This window comes from Penicillium lagena (assembly GCF_028827675.1).
Source record: "Penicillium lagena strain IBT 129212 chromosome Unknown utg000006l_segment0_segment0, whole genome shotgun sequence".
NCBI classification, from domain to species: Eukaryota; Fungi; Ascomycota; class Eurotiomycetes; order Eurotiales; family Aspergillaceae; genus Penicillium; species Penicillium lagena.
Window position 1 is genome coordinate 148851 of NW_026623227.1, and position 19602 is coordinate 168452.

At 48.1% G+C, this 19602-nt stretch overlaps 7 protein-coding genes across 7 annotated transcripts; 4 read left to right on the forward strand and 3 right to left on the reverse strand.

Annotated features, from left to right (window-relative positions):
- Window positions 1-598: 598 nt before the first annotated feature.
- Window positions 599-1755, forward strand: N7510_008201 (zinc-binding alcohol dehydrogenase family protein; the record flags this gene model as incomplete). Its single annotated transcript, XM_056980126.1, has 2 exons — window positions 599-1155; window positions 1209-1755. The coding sequence occupies 2 exons, from the start codon at window positions 599-601 to the stop codon at window positions 1753-1755; spliced, it is 1104 nt and encodes a 367-aa protein (XP_056830335.1).
- A 151-nt stretch (window positions 1756-1906) lies between these two features.
- On the reverse strand, window positions 1907-2580 carry N7510_008202 (uncharacterized protein; the record flags this gene model as incomplete). Its single annotated transcript, XM_056980127.1, has 3 exons — window positions 1907-2386; window positions 2436-2477; window positions 2527-2580. 3 exons carry the CDS (start codon window positions 2578-2580, stop codon window positions 1907-1909), a joined length of 576 nt encoding a protein of 191 aa, XP_056830336.1.
- Window positions 2581-6339: 3759 nt separating this feature from the next.
- Window positions 6340-7947, reverse strand: N7510_008203 (MFS transporter; the record flags this gene model as incomplete). Its single annotated transcript, XM_056980128.1, has 1 exon — window positions 6340-7947. The coding sequence occupies one exon, from the start codon at window positions 7945-7947 to the stop codon at window positions 6340-6342; it is 1608 nt and encodes a 535-aa protein (XP_056830337.1).
- Window positions 7948-9123: 1176 nt separating this feature from the next.
- N7510_008204 (acyl-CoA dehydrogenase family protein) lies at window positions 9124-10652 on the forward strand (the record flags this gene model as incomplete). Its single annotated transcript, XM_056980129.1, has 4 exons — window positions 9124-9310; window positions 9360-10348; window positions 10407-10453; window positions 10514-10652. The coding sequence occupies 4 exons, from the start codon at window positions 9124-9126 to the stop codon at window positions 10650-10652; spliced, it is 1362 nt and encodes a 453-aa protein (XP_056830338.1).
- Window positions 10653-11636: 984 nt separating this feature from the next.
- Window positions 11637-12985, forward strand: N7510_008205 (putative phosphatidylglycerol specific phospholipase; the record flags this gene model as incomplete). The annotated part of the gene is made up of 2 exons (XM_056980130.1): window positions 11637-12554; window positions 12614-12985. The coding sequence occupies 2 exons, from the start codon at window positions 11637-11639 to the stop codon at window positions 12983-12985; spliced, it is 1290 nt and encodes a 429-aa protein (XP_056830339.1).
- A 499-nt stretch (window positions 12986-13484) lies between these two features.
- On the reverse strand, window positions 13485-15297 carry N7510_008206 (MFS transporter; the record flags this gene model as incomplete). The annotated part of the gene is made up of 2 exons (XM_056980131.1): window positions 13485-15224; window positions 15280-15297. 2 exons carry the CDS (start codon window positions 15295-15297, stop codon window positions 13485-13487), a joined length of 1758 nt encoding a protein of 585 aa, XP_056830340.1.
- A 2621-nt stretch (window positions 15298-17918) lies between these two features.
- Window positions 17919-19426, forward strand: N7510_008207 (Major facilitator superfamily domain general substrate transporter; the record flags this gene model as incomplete). Its single annotated transcript, XM_056980132.1, has 4 exons — window positions 17919-18105; window positions 18163-18260; window positions 18315-18575; window positions 18635-19426. 4 exons carry the CDS (start codon window positions 17919-17921, stop codon window positions 19424-19426), a joined length of 1338 nt encoding a protein of 445 aa, XP_056830341.1.
- Window positions 19427-19602: the final 176 nt, after the last annotated feature.

Genomic DNA, 19602 nt, shown 5'->3' on the forward strand with positions numbered 1-19602 from the left:
TCGAGTTTATCTCCGCTTCTGCAACTTTGACGTATGGGATCTTTAGGGTTCAGTAGGTCGTCAAATTCTGCTACATATTTCAAAAGTGACTGTGAATGGAGTATACTGTGAAATTTCCAGGGGACGACCTTACACATGGCTTCACGCCCGGACCGAAGACCTGTGGCAGAGTCCTGTTTTAGCCATGTTGTCTATTCGTTCTGGACGGAATATTCCACTGATATGCCTCTATCGAGACATTTTTGGCCGTGGCTGGTCAGACATACTAATTTCTTACTTGAATCGTTCAATGTTTGATTTCTTCAAGACTTGATTGAGTTGTAAACTGTCCAAGTGGACAGCGCATTGTCATCTATGCTGATTTCTATCCCGCCTTTTTGTAAACTGGTAACTTTTCAAATCGGACGGGATTGGTATCTCATCTTATTCAAGTTTGAAATAAGTCACATCGGTTGAAATGAGTTGAAATCGCTAATAGCGCGGCGCCACATGCCGTTTCTTAAGAAGTCCGCTTCGCAAGGAACAACAAAACCTAACCAATTCATTTCCCTGCACCTCGGGTTCCTATTGTCGCATTAAATTCTATCGACATCTCACAATGAAGCCTCACTCCAAGCTTCCTGAACATCAAATCGCAATTATCCAATATGAAGGCGGTAACATCCGAGCCACTCCCGGACTGAAGATTCCCGATATTGAAACACATCAGATGTTAGTGAAAACTGTCGCTGTGGGTTTGAATCCCTGTGATTATAAAATGCCGGCTCGCTTCCCCACGCCTGGTCTCTGGGATGGTTGCGACTTCGCCGGGATAGTTGTCGCTCTAGGTAGTGAAGCCGTAAAACAGGGACGATTCCGTCTCGGTGACCACGTTTTCGGTGCTGTTCAAGGCTCAAATCAGGCAAACCCAGAGTCAGGCGCCTACTGTGAATATATAAAGGCGGAACCCGACTTTTTATTTCACGTTCCAAAGGGGATGTCCATCACCACAGCCGCTGCCATTTCGGGTACGGCCATCGCAACACTTGGAGTAGCGTTGTTCTGGTCTCTTGAGCTCCCGGGAAATTTAGACCAGCCCGTGGCTAAAGGGGAAGATGTTTTGATCTACGGGGGCAGCAGTACTCTTGGACTTCTCGCCATTCAAATGGTAAAGCTGTAAGCCATATTTGACTTTCGATCGCTGGAAACTAAACTGACTGGCCACTAAGATGCGGACACCGGGTCATCACTACCTGCTCACCTCACAACATTGATCTGGTTAGATCCTATGGTGCAGACTTGGTTTTTGACTACAATTCGCCAAAGTGCGCCGATGACATCCGCGCGGCTACCAAAAATACTCTACGCTTCGCTCTGGACCCTTTTGCTGAGGCCAAGACCTTGAGACTTTGCTACTCTGCAATTTCTAGAACCGGTGGCCGATACTGTGCATTGGAGCAGTATCAGGAACAGCTTTGCACCCGCCGAAGGGTTAAACATGAGCTCGTTATGGGAGGCGCCATCGCTGGCCGCGGTGTCAATCTCCCGGAACCTTACGGTATTCCACCAAATCCCAAGATTGGGAAATGGGCTCAGACATGGTACCTTACTGTGCAGCAGTTGGTGGAAGATGGAAAACTAAGACCTTGTCCATTTCAAATAATCCCCGGCCGCTTCGATGGGATTATGACCGGACTGGAGCTCCTTCGGAAAGGAAAGGTCTCCGGGCGGAAGCTCATTGTAAAGCTGGCAGAAGACGAAAATTGCGACATTTAGACCAGTAACAAGCTACATACATGAGAATTAACGCATCCAAGCCATAACATATGAATCAATTGATGGCTGCTCTCATAGTCTTCACCATTAAATCAGAAAGAGAAGATGCGACGCTCAAATTGGTTTACGCCTCTAGTGAGCGAAGATAGAGTTACCTTTGCTGCGTCAGGTAATCATAAACAAATCTAGCATCAACAGTATCCCCACCCTTGGTCGTTCTAGTGTTTCTAGTGAGACGACGTTTGCCATCGATCAGCTCGAAGCCCCAAATTACCCGAGCCTCCCAACCTTTGACAGCATTGATTGCAAATTCATCAATTATCCGTGAGTCTCCGGACTCTTTATAGCTTCCACGAAAGGTGTTATCTGCAACTTCCGCGACGTCGCTATATTGGAATTGCATGCTGACATCTCCGAAAATTGGAAGCGAGGCATCATGGGGTTTGCCGTCGACGGGATAATCACCCTCGCTATCGAAGCCTCCTGGATGAACGGTTTGCTTGACATGTATAACCGTCGTTTTTTCTCCAGATACCCCATCCGTAGCTTCGCTTGTAGTCTCTGACTGGGTCATTGTCAAGGATAGGCTGCCGTATCGGAGGGCGTGACGAACAAGCCAGGGAACTCCTTGCTGTTTGTGCTCAGTATTGTATTGGCCTAAAGCAAAAATTGTTGCATACCAAGGCAAATACTTTGTCAGGATCATCCGACAACTTTTTGTTCTAGTTTGGTTTTAGTGTGACTACATGGTGGGTGGAGGATGAGACATACCAGAGCCCAAGTCCCTGTCAAATCATGTACGTATGCCGAATCCGGGGCAGCCATTGAGGTTCAGTTTTGACTTGAAACAAGTATGTACGGAAAGTAGGTGTGCATTTCTATCTTTCTGAAGGCTCTGAGTCCTTTTTAGACCGCGTAAGCCGCGAACAGCTTAGGTGACGAGAAGGCCAAGCTGTCACTATTTTTCGGACTCGGAGTCCGATCAGAGTAAGTGAGTCTGGTTCAAGTTACAATTATGGGCATATTTCAGTTGCGGAATTTGTAAACCACATGAGCTTGCCAGCCCAGTTGAAACGGGCTTTCCTGTACGAATGCATAATCAACAAATAAAATCATTCTCGGGTATTTCTGCATGGGTGTCGTTTTCTTCTTCCAAGGCAACCGAATTGTCTTCATACAGTCTAGAATGCCGAAAGAACTTTTGGAAAAGTGTTAGAATTATGTTTACTACCAGAAAGTCTGGGTAGCTTTAGATCCGTATCACTAAAAAAATGGGCCCACGTGGAAGTTTTGTAGATATTAATGTAAATATACAAACAACGGAAGATAACAATCAAGCACATTATTGTGTTTTCAAAGAGGTGAACCCTTTTCCTGGATAAGAAAGTTGGTTAATGATAGGTTCAAACCCCAGCAGGCTCCTTCACTAGTTGACCTAGACGGCTCATTGTGTCTCTCAACGACATATTGTAGGACGAACTTTCCTGATCCAAAATAAAATCACGTATCGAAATCCAGAAGCTATCCCCCAAGATGGGTACTGTGTGAACAAAGTCTCCATCCTTCTCTCGAGCTGAATCTGAAACCAGTCCAAGAGAACGTTCGATCTTATCCAACTTGTTTGAACTGAGCTCAGTGATAACTTGAATTTGGACAGACAAGTTTGGATCCATGTGAAATTGTCCAAGTTGTAGGCTCGGGAGCATGAGAAAGTCTCCGACATTTGACGGAGGAATGATGAGGATCAGTTGGTACAGTCGGGTAAACACAGCACGATAAACTCGAACAAGATATACATAACAGGTCATAATGCTTAAAGAACTTGTTATGTCCCACGTGGAAGTGGTCTTAGTTGGCTCCTGCGGTGATCGTGTCGCTGTCCGGTATCCCGAGTCATACGACGATGCCGTTGTCACCGCTTCTTCAGTTCTATCCTCAGATGGTCCTTGTATTCTTATCGACTGATCAATTATTTTGGGTGTCTGATTGAGTAAATCAGAGGAGTCATGGCTTGATTCTGGAGGTGTCTGGCAGAGAGAGATGTCCGACGCGCCAATTAAGCATGAAAGCAAATCCAAAAATCGTGTAGAGTGGCTGAGCATTCGAAAGATAGGCAAGTTTAAGTTTCCCGCAGAAGATTTCAGCTGCTTTTTCACGAGTGATGATGAATCGAGAAGCACCGACCCACTTTCCAAAATATTCAAGTCTTCTGTAAGCTCCACGCTTAACTTCATCATTTCGTTGCGAACATCCAAAGTAGAGTCAGCACTACCACCCATTCCTGTTGTGGAGGATAATATTTCTGATTCTGACTTGAGACCAATTTCACTGTCCCATGAGGAATACAGAGCACCGTCTCCAAGTGTAAAGTTTTCACCCATGCCTTGAGCACGTAGCATAGACGTTGAGTTAGCAATAAGCGTGTTATCTTCAAGGCTTAGATGAGTATCAATCTCATGGATTGTGGAAAGCCCTGACTGCTCTTCCTGTCGATATGGAATTTCTTCAAGACAATAATTTGCGGATTGCTAGAATAATCACCGTTAGCGAATGCCTAATTAACATTTCAATGTACAATGGAAGTAACACACTAGATTATGGTATTTCTCAGAAGGCCATATGGCCTGTTGCTCTCCATAATGCTCATAAGAGAACGGCAAAGGACAGTCTGGAGGCATTTGCTGGAAAAAAAACTTTTCTTCAGTTGTAGGCAAAGATACCACAGGAGAGAAATTCGGTTCATTTAGTTCTTTCCAGCAATCCGACGGTTGTCTTTCTGGTCGTCGATGTGCCGCGACGTATGCAGGTTTTGTTATCTTCAAGCTTGATGACCGGTGCAGAAGAGGGAAAGTAGCTTGGTCGTTGTCCATGCAGTGGCCCTCTCTGACGTGATGTATAGAGTCGGTAGTATGTACAGAGCGCGGGAAGACTTGCAACGGCTGGTTGACATTTGTCGTGCATCTCACTTGAGCCTTTATGCAACGTTCGCATGACATGCCATTCAAGTGATCCCGTTCGCAGCGCAACTTGAACCCACGGCAGCGATCGCAAGCTGATCGTCGTGAATGGCGGTAGTTGGCAGCCGGATGCATTGCTGGTTCCAGAATGAGTATCAGGTCTGTGGATCAAAAGGGTTAGCTGGAACGTATGTTTCTAAAAGAGAAATATTTACCTCCATGTCACTGTTGACATATCATTTGTAGAAATCTGCGTCCCCGCGCAACAAAAAACTGACTTGATGGAGGATTTAAATGTCAGCTATCATCATAGTGGACCGAGTCCAAGTTTCAAAAACAAAGCAGGCCCATTGAAAACGGGTGCCCAAGACAGCGGTCTAAGGCTACCCATCTGCTCGGAACAAGTATTGTTATCTGCCACTCTATGCAAAAATATGCGAGCAATTAAAAATAATCAGTGCTGTATTGTTTCCGATTTGAAACGGGCGCCTTAGTCGACACTTGTATTCAAAGTCAATGTACGGTGTTCAATGCAAAGCATATCGCTGCATTGCTTGTGGCCCAAATGCCATAGTATCTATTTCAAAGACTAGTTTTGAGGACCCTGGACTGACATGCGTCAAACTTAGTAGGAACGTTACACTGCTGAGCCGACTGGGTGGGAGTGGGCGCAGCTCAACAACAAGCCCTTGTTATACGACGTGTGTTGCATTGCTCCCCAGTCTGCAACTATGACAGAAGCAATAGAAAATTTGGAAACCATGGTCTTCAGATCGAAGAATCAAGGTTAGTGGAGACAGAGGTCAAAAAATCAGAGCAAATCAGGGTTTCGTCTTTGTCGGTTGAGACATCAAGCTTTGCAATTAATTTACTTGTACACTTCACCAGCCAACTTCCGCAAGTCTAAAACCTTAAACAACAGACTGCATTGAGCATGGTTTCGCTTCTGCCCACATATCAGCTACATGGAGAAAAGGGATCAACACACAGAGCCCAAATAGGGGTCTGCTAGGTACAGGCCCGGCTGTTTGGGATGGACACAGGGATCTGGGTGTGTTTTTACCGGCTTGGTTGTAGGTTTCGGGGAATTTAGTTCCATTACCTGCAGTGGGTCCCGGCTCTAAATTCTCCGGGGTCGTTGCGTTGGGTGAAGCCCACCACTTTGTTAGCCTCGATTGCGAATAAAGCTGACTCTGGCTGGCCAACGGCCTGATTTAGAACAAGCCAGGAGCTTAATCCAGAAGTGCCATTATCGGAAGCTGGCTATCTCACCCTCGGCATTTCAGTCCACGACATTGCCAGTGTTAGAGAAAGACTGGTGAAGTGGTTGTTGCATAAACTTGAGAAATAATTAGATCTACCAGTCTTCAACCTACTCTGACGGTTAACAACATAGTGAATACGAAAACGTCTTCACTTATTTTCCGAATGTCCATTATTTTGTATCGGTACATAGTCATATAACAGAGAATAGTAATATCGTAAGTATTTTTCTGATGTTGTAAACTACAGCTATGGGTTTTTGTCTATACTCATCAGTGAACTAAATAAGCTCCCAGGATCGTGCCAGGGACAAGCGTTGAGGAAGCGACCATGAAAAATCCCTAATCTTTTGGCACTCTATTCCTTATTCGCACTCACTTATATTGAGTCGCTCTCTTGTATTTTGTTGAAGCTGTTGCATATATGCTTCAGACTGCGCAGCATACTTGCAGCGTTCTCGGATCGACTTTCCGTACCGATAAAACAGAAAGGGGAACGGCATACACACCAGTGCCAAGAACGCAGGGATAGACGAAGCCCAATGGATACCTAACCCCTTGTACATATATGTTGTAAACAATGGGAAAGCTGCTCCAAATAGCGATCGAAGCACTGAATTGGCAGCTAAGACAGACGCAGCAAAGATGGTATAGGAATCGATCAGATAGCTAGTTGTCCCAAGATATATGAGGATAATTCCGAACCCGAACGGCACGCCAGCAGCAATGCTCGCCATCCAGTGAATAGATGGATCGTTTGTCCAGGCAAACCAAAACAGGCCCACGGGGATACAGATTGCTGCCAGCATTACCGGGGGCAAGCGCGCTTCTGGAGGAGCAAAGCCTGCGTGTCGATCCGTGGATTTCAGATATCGCTTGTTGTCTGGAATAGTGTAAATGATAGCAATGATCATACCAACCATAATCCCCATGAATGAAAGTCCCCCTAGACCCTCGTTCCAGCCTCGGTTCTGTTGATAGACAATAGGGAAAGCACCGAACATCATAAACAAGGCTCCATAGATGATAGCGATGTAGATAGAAAGGATAAGCACGATCGGTTCTTGGAATAACAGGATCCACGGCCGAGATAGGAACCTAGATACCATATCCCTCAGTGAGGTCCTTCCTTCTTGTTCAACGTCGAGTTTTGTTCGATAAACTTGCCCAGTCATCAATGATAACCTTTCAGCTCGTCGACGGAGTAGAACAGGTGCATAGGTCTCGGGCACAAGAACAGCCATGATAACCCATAGTAACCCAGCGAAAGCAGACAGGAGTCCTTCTACCCAGCGCCAGCCAGCATTAATTGCCAGAAACCCACCGATTACAGGACCAAGCGCAGGTCCCATAAACGGAGCGGCTGCAAACAGACTAAGGGCCAAGCCACGGTGTCGGGCAGTAAACATGTCACTGATCACACCACCAGCGTTTGTCAAGGGAGAAGACCCAAACGCCCCCGCAAGGAATCGAAGGATTAAGAGCGTCCAGATGTTCTGTGCAGCAGCACATCCAGCGAGTAGGGCTGCCATAGCGCCGAAAGAGATAAAAAATGGTATCTGCCGCCCCAAGAGCTCGCTCAGAGGAGCCCAGATCAGTGGCCCGAGAGCAAACCCCAGAACGAAAAGGGAAAGACCCAGAGTAGCCACCTCTGTTCCAATGCGGAAATATTCCATCACTTGCTGGGTGGACCCAGTATATCCTGACGAGCCAACCGCCACAGCTAAGGTAGCGGTAGAAACAACGAGGGTGATTCCAATCTTCCTTCGCAACGAGAATTCCATCGGATTCCGGGGGTCGTCGGGGATCCAGGAGATGACAAAGGGATCCTGTTCAGTACCCTGTCCAGGGTACGGATGGTCTAAGACATCCTGTGTGATTACACCTTGATCTGTGATCAAACGCCAGAAGGGTATTGATCGTGCAAACATAGCCTTATTCACTCGACTGTTCCCTATACGCTTGTCTGCCATCCTGGGGAGCTAATTAGCAACCGCATTAGATGTTTAATCACGGTAGACATACCCGAAAGCAAAGCACAAGCCTCCAACATCAAGAAGCTACTTTGGATACGAAGTGTTAAATACCATCTGCCGGAAAAAACATGTGTGGTCTGCAAAATATTAACCTTGGCGGGATTAGAAGATCCGATTAACAAACAGGTAACCAGGTTTCCTCCCCCCAAGTCCCGGTTCGGACGGCATAATCAACCACGGCTGGCCCGGGCTTTACACTAAAACCCGCGATGACTGACCAATGAGGTTCACCAGAGGACAGGTCTGTGCGTCCACTGGAGTCTCATAGATAGAAGGGGGAGAAGTGATTTAAGACTTGAAGGAAATGCGTACACGGGAAACCAAACGGCTTACAAACTGGCTGGGATAATTTCACATTTACCGGCTAGCCCCAGTTGACCGCGGCCGCTTCATGAGCGTTGAGACAATCTGCCAACCCCTTTTACTCTTTAACATTCCCCGCTCCCGATAAGCGGAGAACACGGTATGCCATGCTCGATCGGCCGACAGACACGGGAGGCCGTACACAGAGTTCGGTCAGAACAAAGATCAATATATACCGCCGGGTTGCCCTCTGTCGAAAATATCATGTCGACTTTGCCGTAAAGGCTTGCGTTAGCGTGAGGAACATAGCGCAGGTATTCCATAATCTGGCTTGGGGCGTAGCAGATAATAAAAGGGATTTCTGTAGCCGTCAACTGTGAGGTTGGAGAGGAAGTACTTTGGTTCTGAGGGAATAATGTCTTGGTAAATGTTAGTCTCAATCGCCGAGTGTTAAGGAACATTGACTTGCTATTTCGGTGAAAACTTGCCTCACCTGCTGCAGATGTAGGCTTTCTCCTCTTCCCTGAGTAGTTAATTATACGAGCGTATCGCACCGCCACAGCTGTGGCAGTTGAAGCTGTGATTTGATCCCCAACTTTTATTGAATATTGTTCTTTGCTTCGGTCGAGTTCACATGAGCAAAGACCGTCTAAAATTTCTCCTCTACGTGCAGAAACATTCTCTGTGCCCTCTTATTCCAACGCCGAGTGATTTATTCTACTCCCGTCCAGCCGAGGTCCGAACGCGGGGAAATGATGTACAAAAACTCGCAAGCAGCACAACGCATCTCCAGAGAGACCAGGTTTCATCATGAACTTTGATCTGCCTCTGGAGCTCACGTCGCATTTAGAGTCACTTGACTCCTTCATCCAATCGACTATCTTGCCGCTCCAACATTCCGGTGACAATAATCGATTCTTCGACCATCGCCGAGAACATGCCCGCACTGACTGGGATCATGATGGGAACCCACGTCAGGAGTGGGAAGAGCTGCTAAGTTCGTCTCCATCGGAGGGACGTTAGAGGTAAGACTGACAATATCGCAGAACAGGGCCGCAATCTCGCCGATGCAGCCGGATTCTACCGTTTCGCTCTTCCCAGAAAGTATGGTGGACAAGAGCATCCAGACACAAATGTGTGGATGGCCGCGATTCGCTATCACTTGTCGTCCCATCCGGTATATGGAGGCGGGCTGGGTCTCGCAAATGACCTGCAGAATGAGCACAGTGTCGTCGGCAATTTTCCAGATCTCCTGATGCTCCATCATTTTGGCAGCGAAGAGCAGCGACGGACTCTGATTCCCGCACGACTGCGCGGGGAGTTCCGAACAACCTTCGGCCTGACTGAGCCCGATCATGGGAGTGATGCTACATTCATGTCTACTATGGCCCGTCCTGAACGCGGTGGCTTCGAGATTAGCGGAGCGAAGAAGTGGCAAACGGGCGCGCATAATTGCACCCACTTTCTCGTCTTTGCACGGACATCTGGCCACCCTGGCTCAACGCGTGGTATCACGGCCTTTTTCGTGCCCCGGGACACCCCAGGGGTGCAAATCGCCAGCTATGAGTGGACATTGAACATGCCAACAGATCACGCCACGGTGAATCTGGATCGCGTCTGGGTACCAGAATCCGCCATCTTGGGCTCTTTAGATCAAGGACTTGCCATCGCACAAACATTTGTCCACGAAAATCGAATTCGGCAAGCAGCAAGCTCCTGTGGCGCCGCCCGATACTGTCTGGATCGCAGCATCGAACGAGCACGGACACGAAAGATCTGGGGTGAGGGCCGAACGCTGGCCGATAACCAGGCCATCCAATTCCCTGTCGTGGAACTGATGACCCAGGTCGAGATGCTGCGACTACTAATTCTGAGAACCAGTTGGGAAATGGATCGGATTGTTGCGGAATGTCGTTCGACCGACGTGAAATACCCGCCATGGGTGGAGATTGAAAGGCGCCTAAGTGACAAGGTTGCCATGTGCAATTTTTGGGCTAATCGATTGTGCTGCCAGGCAGCAGACCGTGCCATTCAGGTTCGTGCCCTGTATGAGTACACTCTTTCTCCTAGACTGACAATAATCAACGGAATAGATCCACGGGGGAGATGGATACTCTCGTCATTATCCTTTCGAACACATGTAAGATTGGACTGGGCAGTTAAGCGTATTTCATGATACATTCGCTAACTGGCAAATCAGCTACCGACACTTCCGGCGATATCGCATTACCGAGGGCGCAGAAGAGATCCAAATGCGCAAAATAGCAGCGTATATATTCGGATTTGCGGGTCCAAAGAAGGAGGTGAAGGCTGCGGAGCGGGCTAAAGCCAAATTTTAATAGCTATATCTCATGTGTGATGTGCGTTTACACACATCGACAGTCTTCCTAATGCCAATTCGATTTCTCCGATACCCTGGAAATCAGTGCCTTGTGCCTTGTAGCATTCCTGCATAGTATAGCACCTTACTAACAAGATAACAACAATAATAACTAGTCGCAGAATAACGTGCCATATCTAGTAGTCATTGAACTCTCTTAAGCAGAATTATCTACCAACTCCGCATCGTCGATCTCTTAAATCGGCAGGTCCATGAGCGCTTTGCCTGATTAGCCACCTCTAGGCGGATACCATCTTCCCACAACTAATTAACTAGGTATGTGGACCGAGATCCCGCAAGCGACGAACCAGGCCCATGGCATTTGTCAAGGTCAGTCGCGATGAGCTGCCAGTTTTCCGAAAACTCACGTGGTGGGATCGGCGGGTGCGTGGCCTACGGTAGCATTACTTACTTTTTGGCACAAGGGCCCAGTTTTGTCTTCCCATTTGGTTAATATACTGTCGGGCTAGTCCGAATCATCGCTTGATCCACCTAGCCCAGTTTTCTAGGCGGCAGCCTTAAGTCCAGCTTTTGGGGGCGGGGAACTCCATCTCTAAACGCGAGGTTTTCGGAACTTCAATAATAATAATGCTCGCGTGAGGTATTGCTATTCTAAGTTTTGGCTGAGGTCCGCGGCTCTTCCCCAACGTCCCGATGACGGCATGTGTGGAAGTCAATCAGGGACAGGGGAGAGTAAGAACGCCAATCACAGCCTCGCGACCGCTGGAAGTTCAGACCTCCACCCCTAGAGCAGTTAATGATCGACAGGGCTCGATCTTCACGAGGCAGATTTACGTAGTAATAATGTTCCGATTGCGCAGATGCTGTGGATGCGACTCCACGCACGATGTGACCCCGACGGCGGAGACAGACTATCATATAAGGGTTAAAGATAATGATGCCCATCGTTCGACACATCCACCATTTGCACATACCAGCCATCATGGCACTCCCGCTCACCTTGCTTGCCTTCGGGCTCGGCGCCGCTGCGCACTCCGGCATGAGCAACATCAAGAATGTGGTCGTGTTGGTGCAAGAGAACCGCTCCTTCGACACCCTTGCCGGTGGCTTAACCTACAACCCCAACATTGACGGTCTGGTTAACAGATCATACTGCAATCCGGCCAATGTGTCCGTGGCGAATTCCCACCCGGTTTGCGCGGCTGGCACCGCCAAGAATATCGCCAAAGATGACCCCGATCACAGCATCACGGGCGGGAACATGCAGGTTTTTGGTAACTACCATCCTGCTCCTAATGCCGAGTCCTCCATGAACGGCTTTGTCACCGAACAGAGTGCCTACTACGACCTGGAGGGCAAAATGATGGAGGCTGCCGAGGTGATCAACTACTACCAGCCCGACATGGTGCCCGTCACCAATGCAATGGCGGAGAACTTTGTGCTGTTCGACCGCTGGTTCGCCTCGATTCCCGGACCGACAGACCCCAACCGTGCGTATTTGACGTCAGGTACTTCACATGGACACGGCACCAACGACGAGGATTTCTATGATTCCAAGCTACCCCAGAAGTCAATCTTCCAGCAGTTGTCTGAGAACAACATCAGCTGGATCAACTACCAAAACACCACAAACTTGGGGAGCTCGAGTTTCCTACCCGATTCATTGTTCTATGAATGGACCCATAAGTCTGGCAAGGGAAAGACGAATGTCTTGCCTATTGACCGTTTCTATGAGGATGCCAAAGCAGGAAAGCTACCGCAGTTTACTTGGATCAACCCGGAGTGCTGTGACTACATGTCTATGCACCCCAAATCCCCGATCAACATGGGCGAGAACTTCATGAAGGGGATCTATGAGGCCATTCGCAACTCGCCGCAGTGGAAAGATACTCTGTTCATTGTGAGCAGTGGACCCAACCTCAGCATAAACCTTTTTCCTCCATACTAACTCCAGTATAGGTGACGTGGGACGAACACGGAGGCTTTGCAGACCATGTTCCTCCGCCGACTGGAGTGCCTCCTGGCGACAACCTGCCTTACGTCGAACAAGCCCCCGATGGCAAGAATTACACCTTCCACTTTGATCGCCTGGGCATTCGCGTGCCCACTATGTTGATTTCTCCATGGGTCGAGAAGGGCGTAGTTCAGAACAAGCCCAGCTCAGGGGAGAACGAGTTCACCCACACCTCCATTCTCAAGTTTGTTTCCGAGCTTTGGGGTCTGGAGACCCTGACTCCACGCGTGGATTGGTCGCCCTCCTTCAGCAATTTGATCACCAACACTTTCCGTCATGATGCGCCGGAAAAGCTCCCCAATGCGGCCGGCTATTAGACATTAGTTGACTGGGACCCCCTGTGAACTTAGCATATCTTCTGGCAATCTTTCCAATGATTCTTGCAGATATTGCAGCCGGGCTGGCGCTCGGCGATCACGTGATATGTTTTGGCCTTACAGATAGGGAATCGACATGGAGGACGGAACTACTGTATCCTAGATTCTACCATCATACACATGCTCAATATACAGAAGAGAATACAACGTTTGATTACTTCACCATTCTACTCAGTTGGCGCGTTCGGCTCTACGCTGACCGAATTCCACCCTGGTTCTCTGTCGGCCGGTCAGTTCTGACCTGACATGCCATTGTGCGCCCTACTCCCCCGCTCCAATATATAGTCGGTTTGTAGTGATATTTCATTACTTCTTCTCGGTCTACTGCAGACCGCACTTGAAAGTGTTGACTATAAATTGTAACAAATCTAGGAAATCTGACGGCGCATCCTCAACATGACAAGATCTTATTATCACTTGTGTGATAAACAATTCAAATTCACTTCCGCCCAAAGCCAAAAGGCCCATGCCGACGACCTTGGTTTAATCGCGACCGCTGTGTGATGGCCGAGTTGCGCGTGTTGACGTGATCAATATCGTAAGGATTGGCATCGTAGGCTGTCTCAATGCGTTCCAGGGACGAATGAGAGCTAAATGAGTCCTCATATGCAGAGTTGTAAGTCTCTGGGACGGCGCCTTGATTGGCAGCCACCTCAGCTTCAACTTCAGCCTCATTGTCGTCATCAACCTTAGGGTCACTGGCGTTCTGGGCCAGCGAGCGTATGAAGTCTTCTGCTTCGGCAGCGTACTTGCATTTACGGCGTACAACATGGCCGTATCGATAAAAGAAGAAGGGAAATGGGACACACGCGACGGCAAGGAATGCTGGAATGCATGATGCCCAATGTATCCCAAGATTCTGGAACATGTAGGTCGTGAAAAGTGGGAATACAGCCCCGAAGCATGATCGAATAATCGAATTGGCCGCGAGAACTGATGCTGCATAGATAGTGTAAGCGTCGATCAAATAGTTCATGATTCCTAAGAACACTAGAACCATGCCAAATCCAAAGGGCGCTGTCGCCAGGACGCTGACAATCCATGGGATAGACGGATAGTTGGTCCATGCAAACCAGAATAGTCCAATTGGGATCGCGAGTCCACCCCACATAGTTGGCGGAAGACGAGCTTCTGGTGGTGCGAACCCATTATGCTTCTTGTGGATACGCACATAACGCTCGTTATCATACATGTTGACTCCGACAGCTATCATCATTCCGATCATCACGGCTAGGAAAGGCAAGCTGCCAATTCCCTCGCTCCAGCCACGAATCTCCTGGAAGACAATAGGGAACGCATCAAAGAGCATATAGAGCGTTCCGTAGATAATAGCCATGTAAAGTGAAAGCAATAGGACGATGGGCTCGGCAAATAACAAAATCCATGGTCGACCAAGCGCGGCACTAAACATGTCACTAACGGGCACCTTGCCACGCTCGGCTTCTAGCTTACTGCGGTAGATTTTGCCTGTGATGGCCGAGAGGCGCTCAGCACGCTTTCTTAACAGCAGTGGTGCATAAGTTTCAGGAATAATGAGCCCTTCGACCATCCAGATTAGTCCTGTGAATACAGCGAGAAAGCCCTGCACCCATCGCCAGCCAGCATTCTCACCGAGGAAGCCACCAATAACAGGACCAAGGGATGGACCAAGAAAAGGTGCACCGGCGAAAAGGCTGGTTGCCAGACCGCGCTGGTCCGCAGGAAAGATATCGGCGATGACACCGCCAGCATTCGTAAGAGGCGACGAGCCAAAGGATGCTGCAAGGAATCGGAGAATAACCAAAGTCCAGATATTGTGTGACCCCGCTGCTCCCGCGCAGAATACAGAGAGCGAAAAGAATGTAACCAGAAACACAATCTGACGGCCGATGAGCTCGCTGAGCGGTGCCCATAGCAAGGGACCGACCGCAAATCCAAGCACGAACAGAGACACACCCAACGTTGCAACCTCCTGCCTCACATTCAGATCCGTCAGCACCTCACTAATTCCCCCTGCGTATGCGGAGGACGCCAGTGAGACAGCCAAGGTGGAGAAAGCAACTGTCACAGTATACACCCATTTCCGGTGCGTTGGGAAGTTCATCGGGTTGCGCGGATCATGGGGAATCCATTCCACTATGTAGGGGCTTTCTTCTGTGCCAGAGCCCGCGTACGGGTAGTCAATGATTTCTGGGGTGACCTTGAGAAGATATTAGCATCATTGCGGATTTCACCTGTCCAATTCAAATAATTACCACACACTGGTCAGTCATAATTTGCCAATAAGGTATGCGCGGCGGGCGCGATGCTTCCACATCTTTTTCCATCGTCATACTGGGCCACGATATTACCAAGCTGCTGCAATCTTTTTAGATGCCGACTATGGCTGAAGCGACGCTGCCGGTTTAAGGAAATGAAAATAGACTCTTCCTCGGAGGATTAAACTATAAATGCTTTGTATATGATATTTCAGCAGCTTGCCATAGGAGACGCAGCTCGATGATTGCTGGACGAAGACATCGCTGGTCCACAGAGTGGAGCATCTATATCCGTTTTTTCCGGATCCACCTCCGACAGTCGGTTGTTCGATCGGCAAGCCGAGTACTCAGGGCATGTATAATAATAGTGCCGCACTGCAAGGCTGCCTCGGACCTCGGTTTAGTTAGAAGATGAAAGACAACCCGTCTGAAGGACCTGAGATAGAATGTACATTCTCCTGGGGATCTCCTGCGCAGGTACGCCAGTGGTATTCGTCACTGGCGCATGTAAGTCTATGTACAGCAGGCTTTCAGGGATCTGGCTGCCTTTGCAGAGAACAACGAAGATTGAACCGGAAACATAAACCAGATCATTGTCGGCACTTAGGTTGAGCCATTATTGCCGGATTCGAGGCGGAACGATCCTGGCGTGGCGGTGGGGGGACTAGAGCGGCTCGATTTCAGCCCACATTCAAAGGGTTGCAACAAAAAGGGCGTTCATATAGACGAATATTGTAACTCCTCAATTATGTTAAATTAACTTGTTCGGTTTGTTACAGGATTTTATAAAGAATTTACAATATTCGGTGGGTACTGTAGCTCCAAGAAAATGATTTGTTGGACCTGGAAAAAATCCTCAAAGTTAACTTAACACTGTAAACTACAGGGTTTAAATGACAATCGTAGCAATATGTTTCTGGATTACAACCCAAACGGGCTGTGAGAAGAGGTTAAGTTGGATTTACTCAAGAAAAAGCTTTGGATGAATCTTCGCAAGATCCACTAATGGTGTCCCAAGCAATGTGTATATTTATATTTAGTGTATGTATGCTATTGAAACCTCATCACCCTATGGTAAATAGCGCCAACACGCAGAACGTAAACTGACATTGACAATATGCCATATTCTTGGATATAGACTATATCACACTATGTTTAAATCAAGAAAATTGAGCTTGAGGCTATTGGGGAGAAGCTGATGTCCCAGGCGAACAATCTAGGCTTCGAGAGGCAATTCCTTGCGCTTAGTGCATCGCCGCGTAAATGAATCAAGTAATAGATGGGATTAGATCTAAACGGAAGGAATACGGAGCCTGTCTTTCGATATGACTGCTGCATTTTGTCTCTTGGTGCTTCGTTACATCTATTCACCTGCACATCAACCTCACCAGATCTTCCGGGGAGCTTCATGGTTCTTGCACCTAAATCCTAAATAAATTCCAAATTAATAATCTCTCTGAGTTATGCTCTCCTGTGATGTGATATAGGAATAGTGCTATAATTATTGCAACAGGAAGAGGTTGTTTAAGGCTTCGCATCGGATGGCCGTTCCTACGGCGGGGACTTGAACTACCAAGAATTGTTGATTGAAGGAGTTTGGACAAAGCTCGATGGGCGATGTGGAAGCAACTCCGCCTCCAGGAATGCTAGTACATAATACATACAGGTAGCTCCCCGGCTTGACCAAGTTACCGAAGCGAAAATATATTTTTACCTCATTTGCAAATAGAAACATCAAAATACTACAATGCCAAGAAATTCAAGTAGAGCTTTGATTTTTTGCTTTCTGGGAAGTGATGGGACTTTTGTGTCGTGGGAGCCCCCACCTAAGTTGGTGTGCCTCGGACATTTGCCAGCTCCCGGTCGATCAACATACATAACGCCCGAGCTCCCCACGCAAGGGAATCCTCTTTTCACAGATCAATAACCTCTTGTCGTATCTCCTGCCAATAGGGTCCGCTGGGATGCCCCTTATCAGGCGGGGAACTCTCCGAAACCACCAGTTCGGAAATGCAGTGACTATGATCAACATTCCATTGCCCCCTTGAGTCCAGAGAGTCAAGCGTGTTGCGCGGCTGCTTGGCTGGCCAGAGACCAAATTGGCCTCGAAATTTGTCACTCGTCTCTGCCAACGCAGGCCGGCCATACCAAAATATCCATTTCTGTTCCCTACCTTCAGGCAGGTCAAGCAATGCGAGTTATAGATGCACTATCTGTTTCTACATTGACCACGCGGCTAAGAGCACGGGCCGCGGAGTAGACCATGCCGATGAATGTAGCACTACATACAGCTTCCCGACTCGTGACGGGATAAATGGCTTGATAGCAGATCTAGGGGTGAGTATCACATTACTGGGGACGAACCCACTAGGATGCCAAGTCTGTGCCCTTGTGACGGCTCAGTGGACCGCCCATAGTGATTGACATTTCATGCAGGAAAATTTATTTCGTCATCCTGTTAGCTCCTAGACAAGTACATGCTGTTTCCCTTTCCGATTCGACTTCTTTGCCAGTCCAAGCAAAGCCACTTTCTCACCCTTGTGATGGTTGCTTTATCTAAGGTTTCCTACAATACTCTATTTGCCTCGTTTCTGTTACACACTTCTTGAAATTGCTTGAGTCTCAGGCTGGGTATCATGGATCACAAAGAATATCCCACCAGCGTTACTAGTCGCAGCCTCGAGGCACAGTGCTCTGAACCCTCCGACCAACAGTCCGACAGGAAAATCAACCCTGAGCAGACAGGGTTACCTCCTATAGATGGAGGTATTCACGCATGGCTCTTTCTAACGGCCTCAGCAGTGCTTGAGGCCATTGTGTGGGGTATGCTGATGACAAAAACCACCAGATAGGAGATAGCAGAGACTAATGTTACTATAGGGTATGCTTTTGCGTTTGGAATTTTCCAAGATTACTATAGCACGCATGAACCATTTCAAGGATCAGAAAATATTGCTGTCATTGGGACCTGTGCGATGGTGAGTTTGAGTGCTCCTAAACTCAACTCGGTCGCCGACTTACGAACCTGATAGGGAATTGCGTATTTGATTGCTCCACTAGCAATAGTGATAATGATTCTCGTTCCCTGGATAGCACGATGGGTATCGACAATGGGCGTGGTTATAATGTGTCTCTCGCTAGCCCTAAGCTCGTACTCCACAAACGTCACCCATCTCATCTTGTCACAAGGCATTGCGTTTGGAACTGGTGGCTGTTTATGCTATACACCATCAATCCTATTCATGGCAGAGTGGTTTGACAAGCGAAAAGGCCTTGCGTTTGGACTTGTTTGGGTAGGCAGATTGAAGATACCCCCAGATGACTCAATTGAGAAGCTAACAAATGTTATCAGGCTGGATCTGGGTTGTCGGGTATTATTTTCCCGCTGGCCTTACAATGGCTTTTGGATCAATATGGCATCGAAACAACACTTCGTGCGTCAGCGGTAGCACTGTTTGTTCTTGCCTTGCCTTTCCTCTATTTCCACAGACCACGCCTGCCGATTACCGAGTCGGCATGTCACCATCGACTCAATTTTCATTTCCTCTACAACAAAGTCTACTTAATATACCAGCTTGGGAACACTCTAGAGGCTCTGGGCTTCTTCTTGCCTACACTCTATCTTCCTACATACGCTCGCAGTTTGGGTGCAAATGACTTCTTGTCCTCATTGACGGTGACCCTTGTCAATCTCGCTTCGGTCTTCGGCTGTGTCTTCGTGGGTTTCCTCTCCGATCGATATCATGTTACCACCTGCCTCATGCTTTCAACTTTCGGTACTGTCGTGTCTGTCTTCTTTGTCTGGGGGTTCGCCACTTCTATCCCGCCATTGTATGTGTTCTGCGTTGCCTACGGCTTACTCGCCGGCGGCTTCTCTTCCACATGGTCGGGTATTTCACAGGAGATCCAGCGCGCGAACCCGTCTGCGGATGCGACCGTCATTTTCCCATTCATGGAAACCGGTCGGGGGATAGGCAATGTGGCTAGTGGCCCACTGAGTGAGGCCCTTCTCAAGGCTGATGTTTGGAAGGGTCGCGCATGGGGAGCATATGGGAGCGGATATGGCACACTTGTGGTGTGTACAGGTGTGACGGCACTCATGGGCGGAATATGTGTTGTCGCACGACAGTTTAAATGGGTGTAAATGTGCGTCTTTTGACGGGAGATTGATAAGATGTGGAATAATCGCGGCCCTTGACATATTGGCATTGGAGTACAGAGCATTTTTTTGTGCCAAACGGTTAAAAATACATATATCAGGTCATATCTATTCATTTATACTGCAGAATGCTCATATACTGACATTTATTGAAAGGCCAC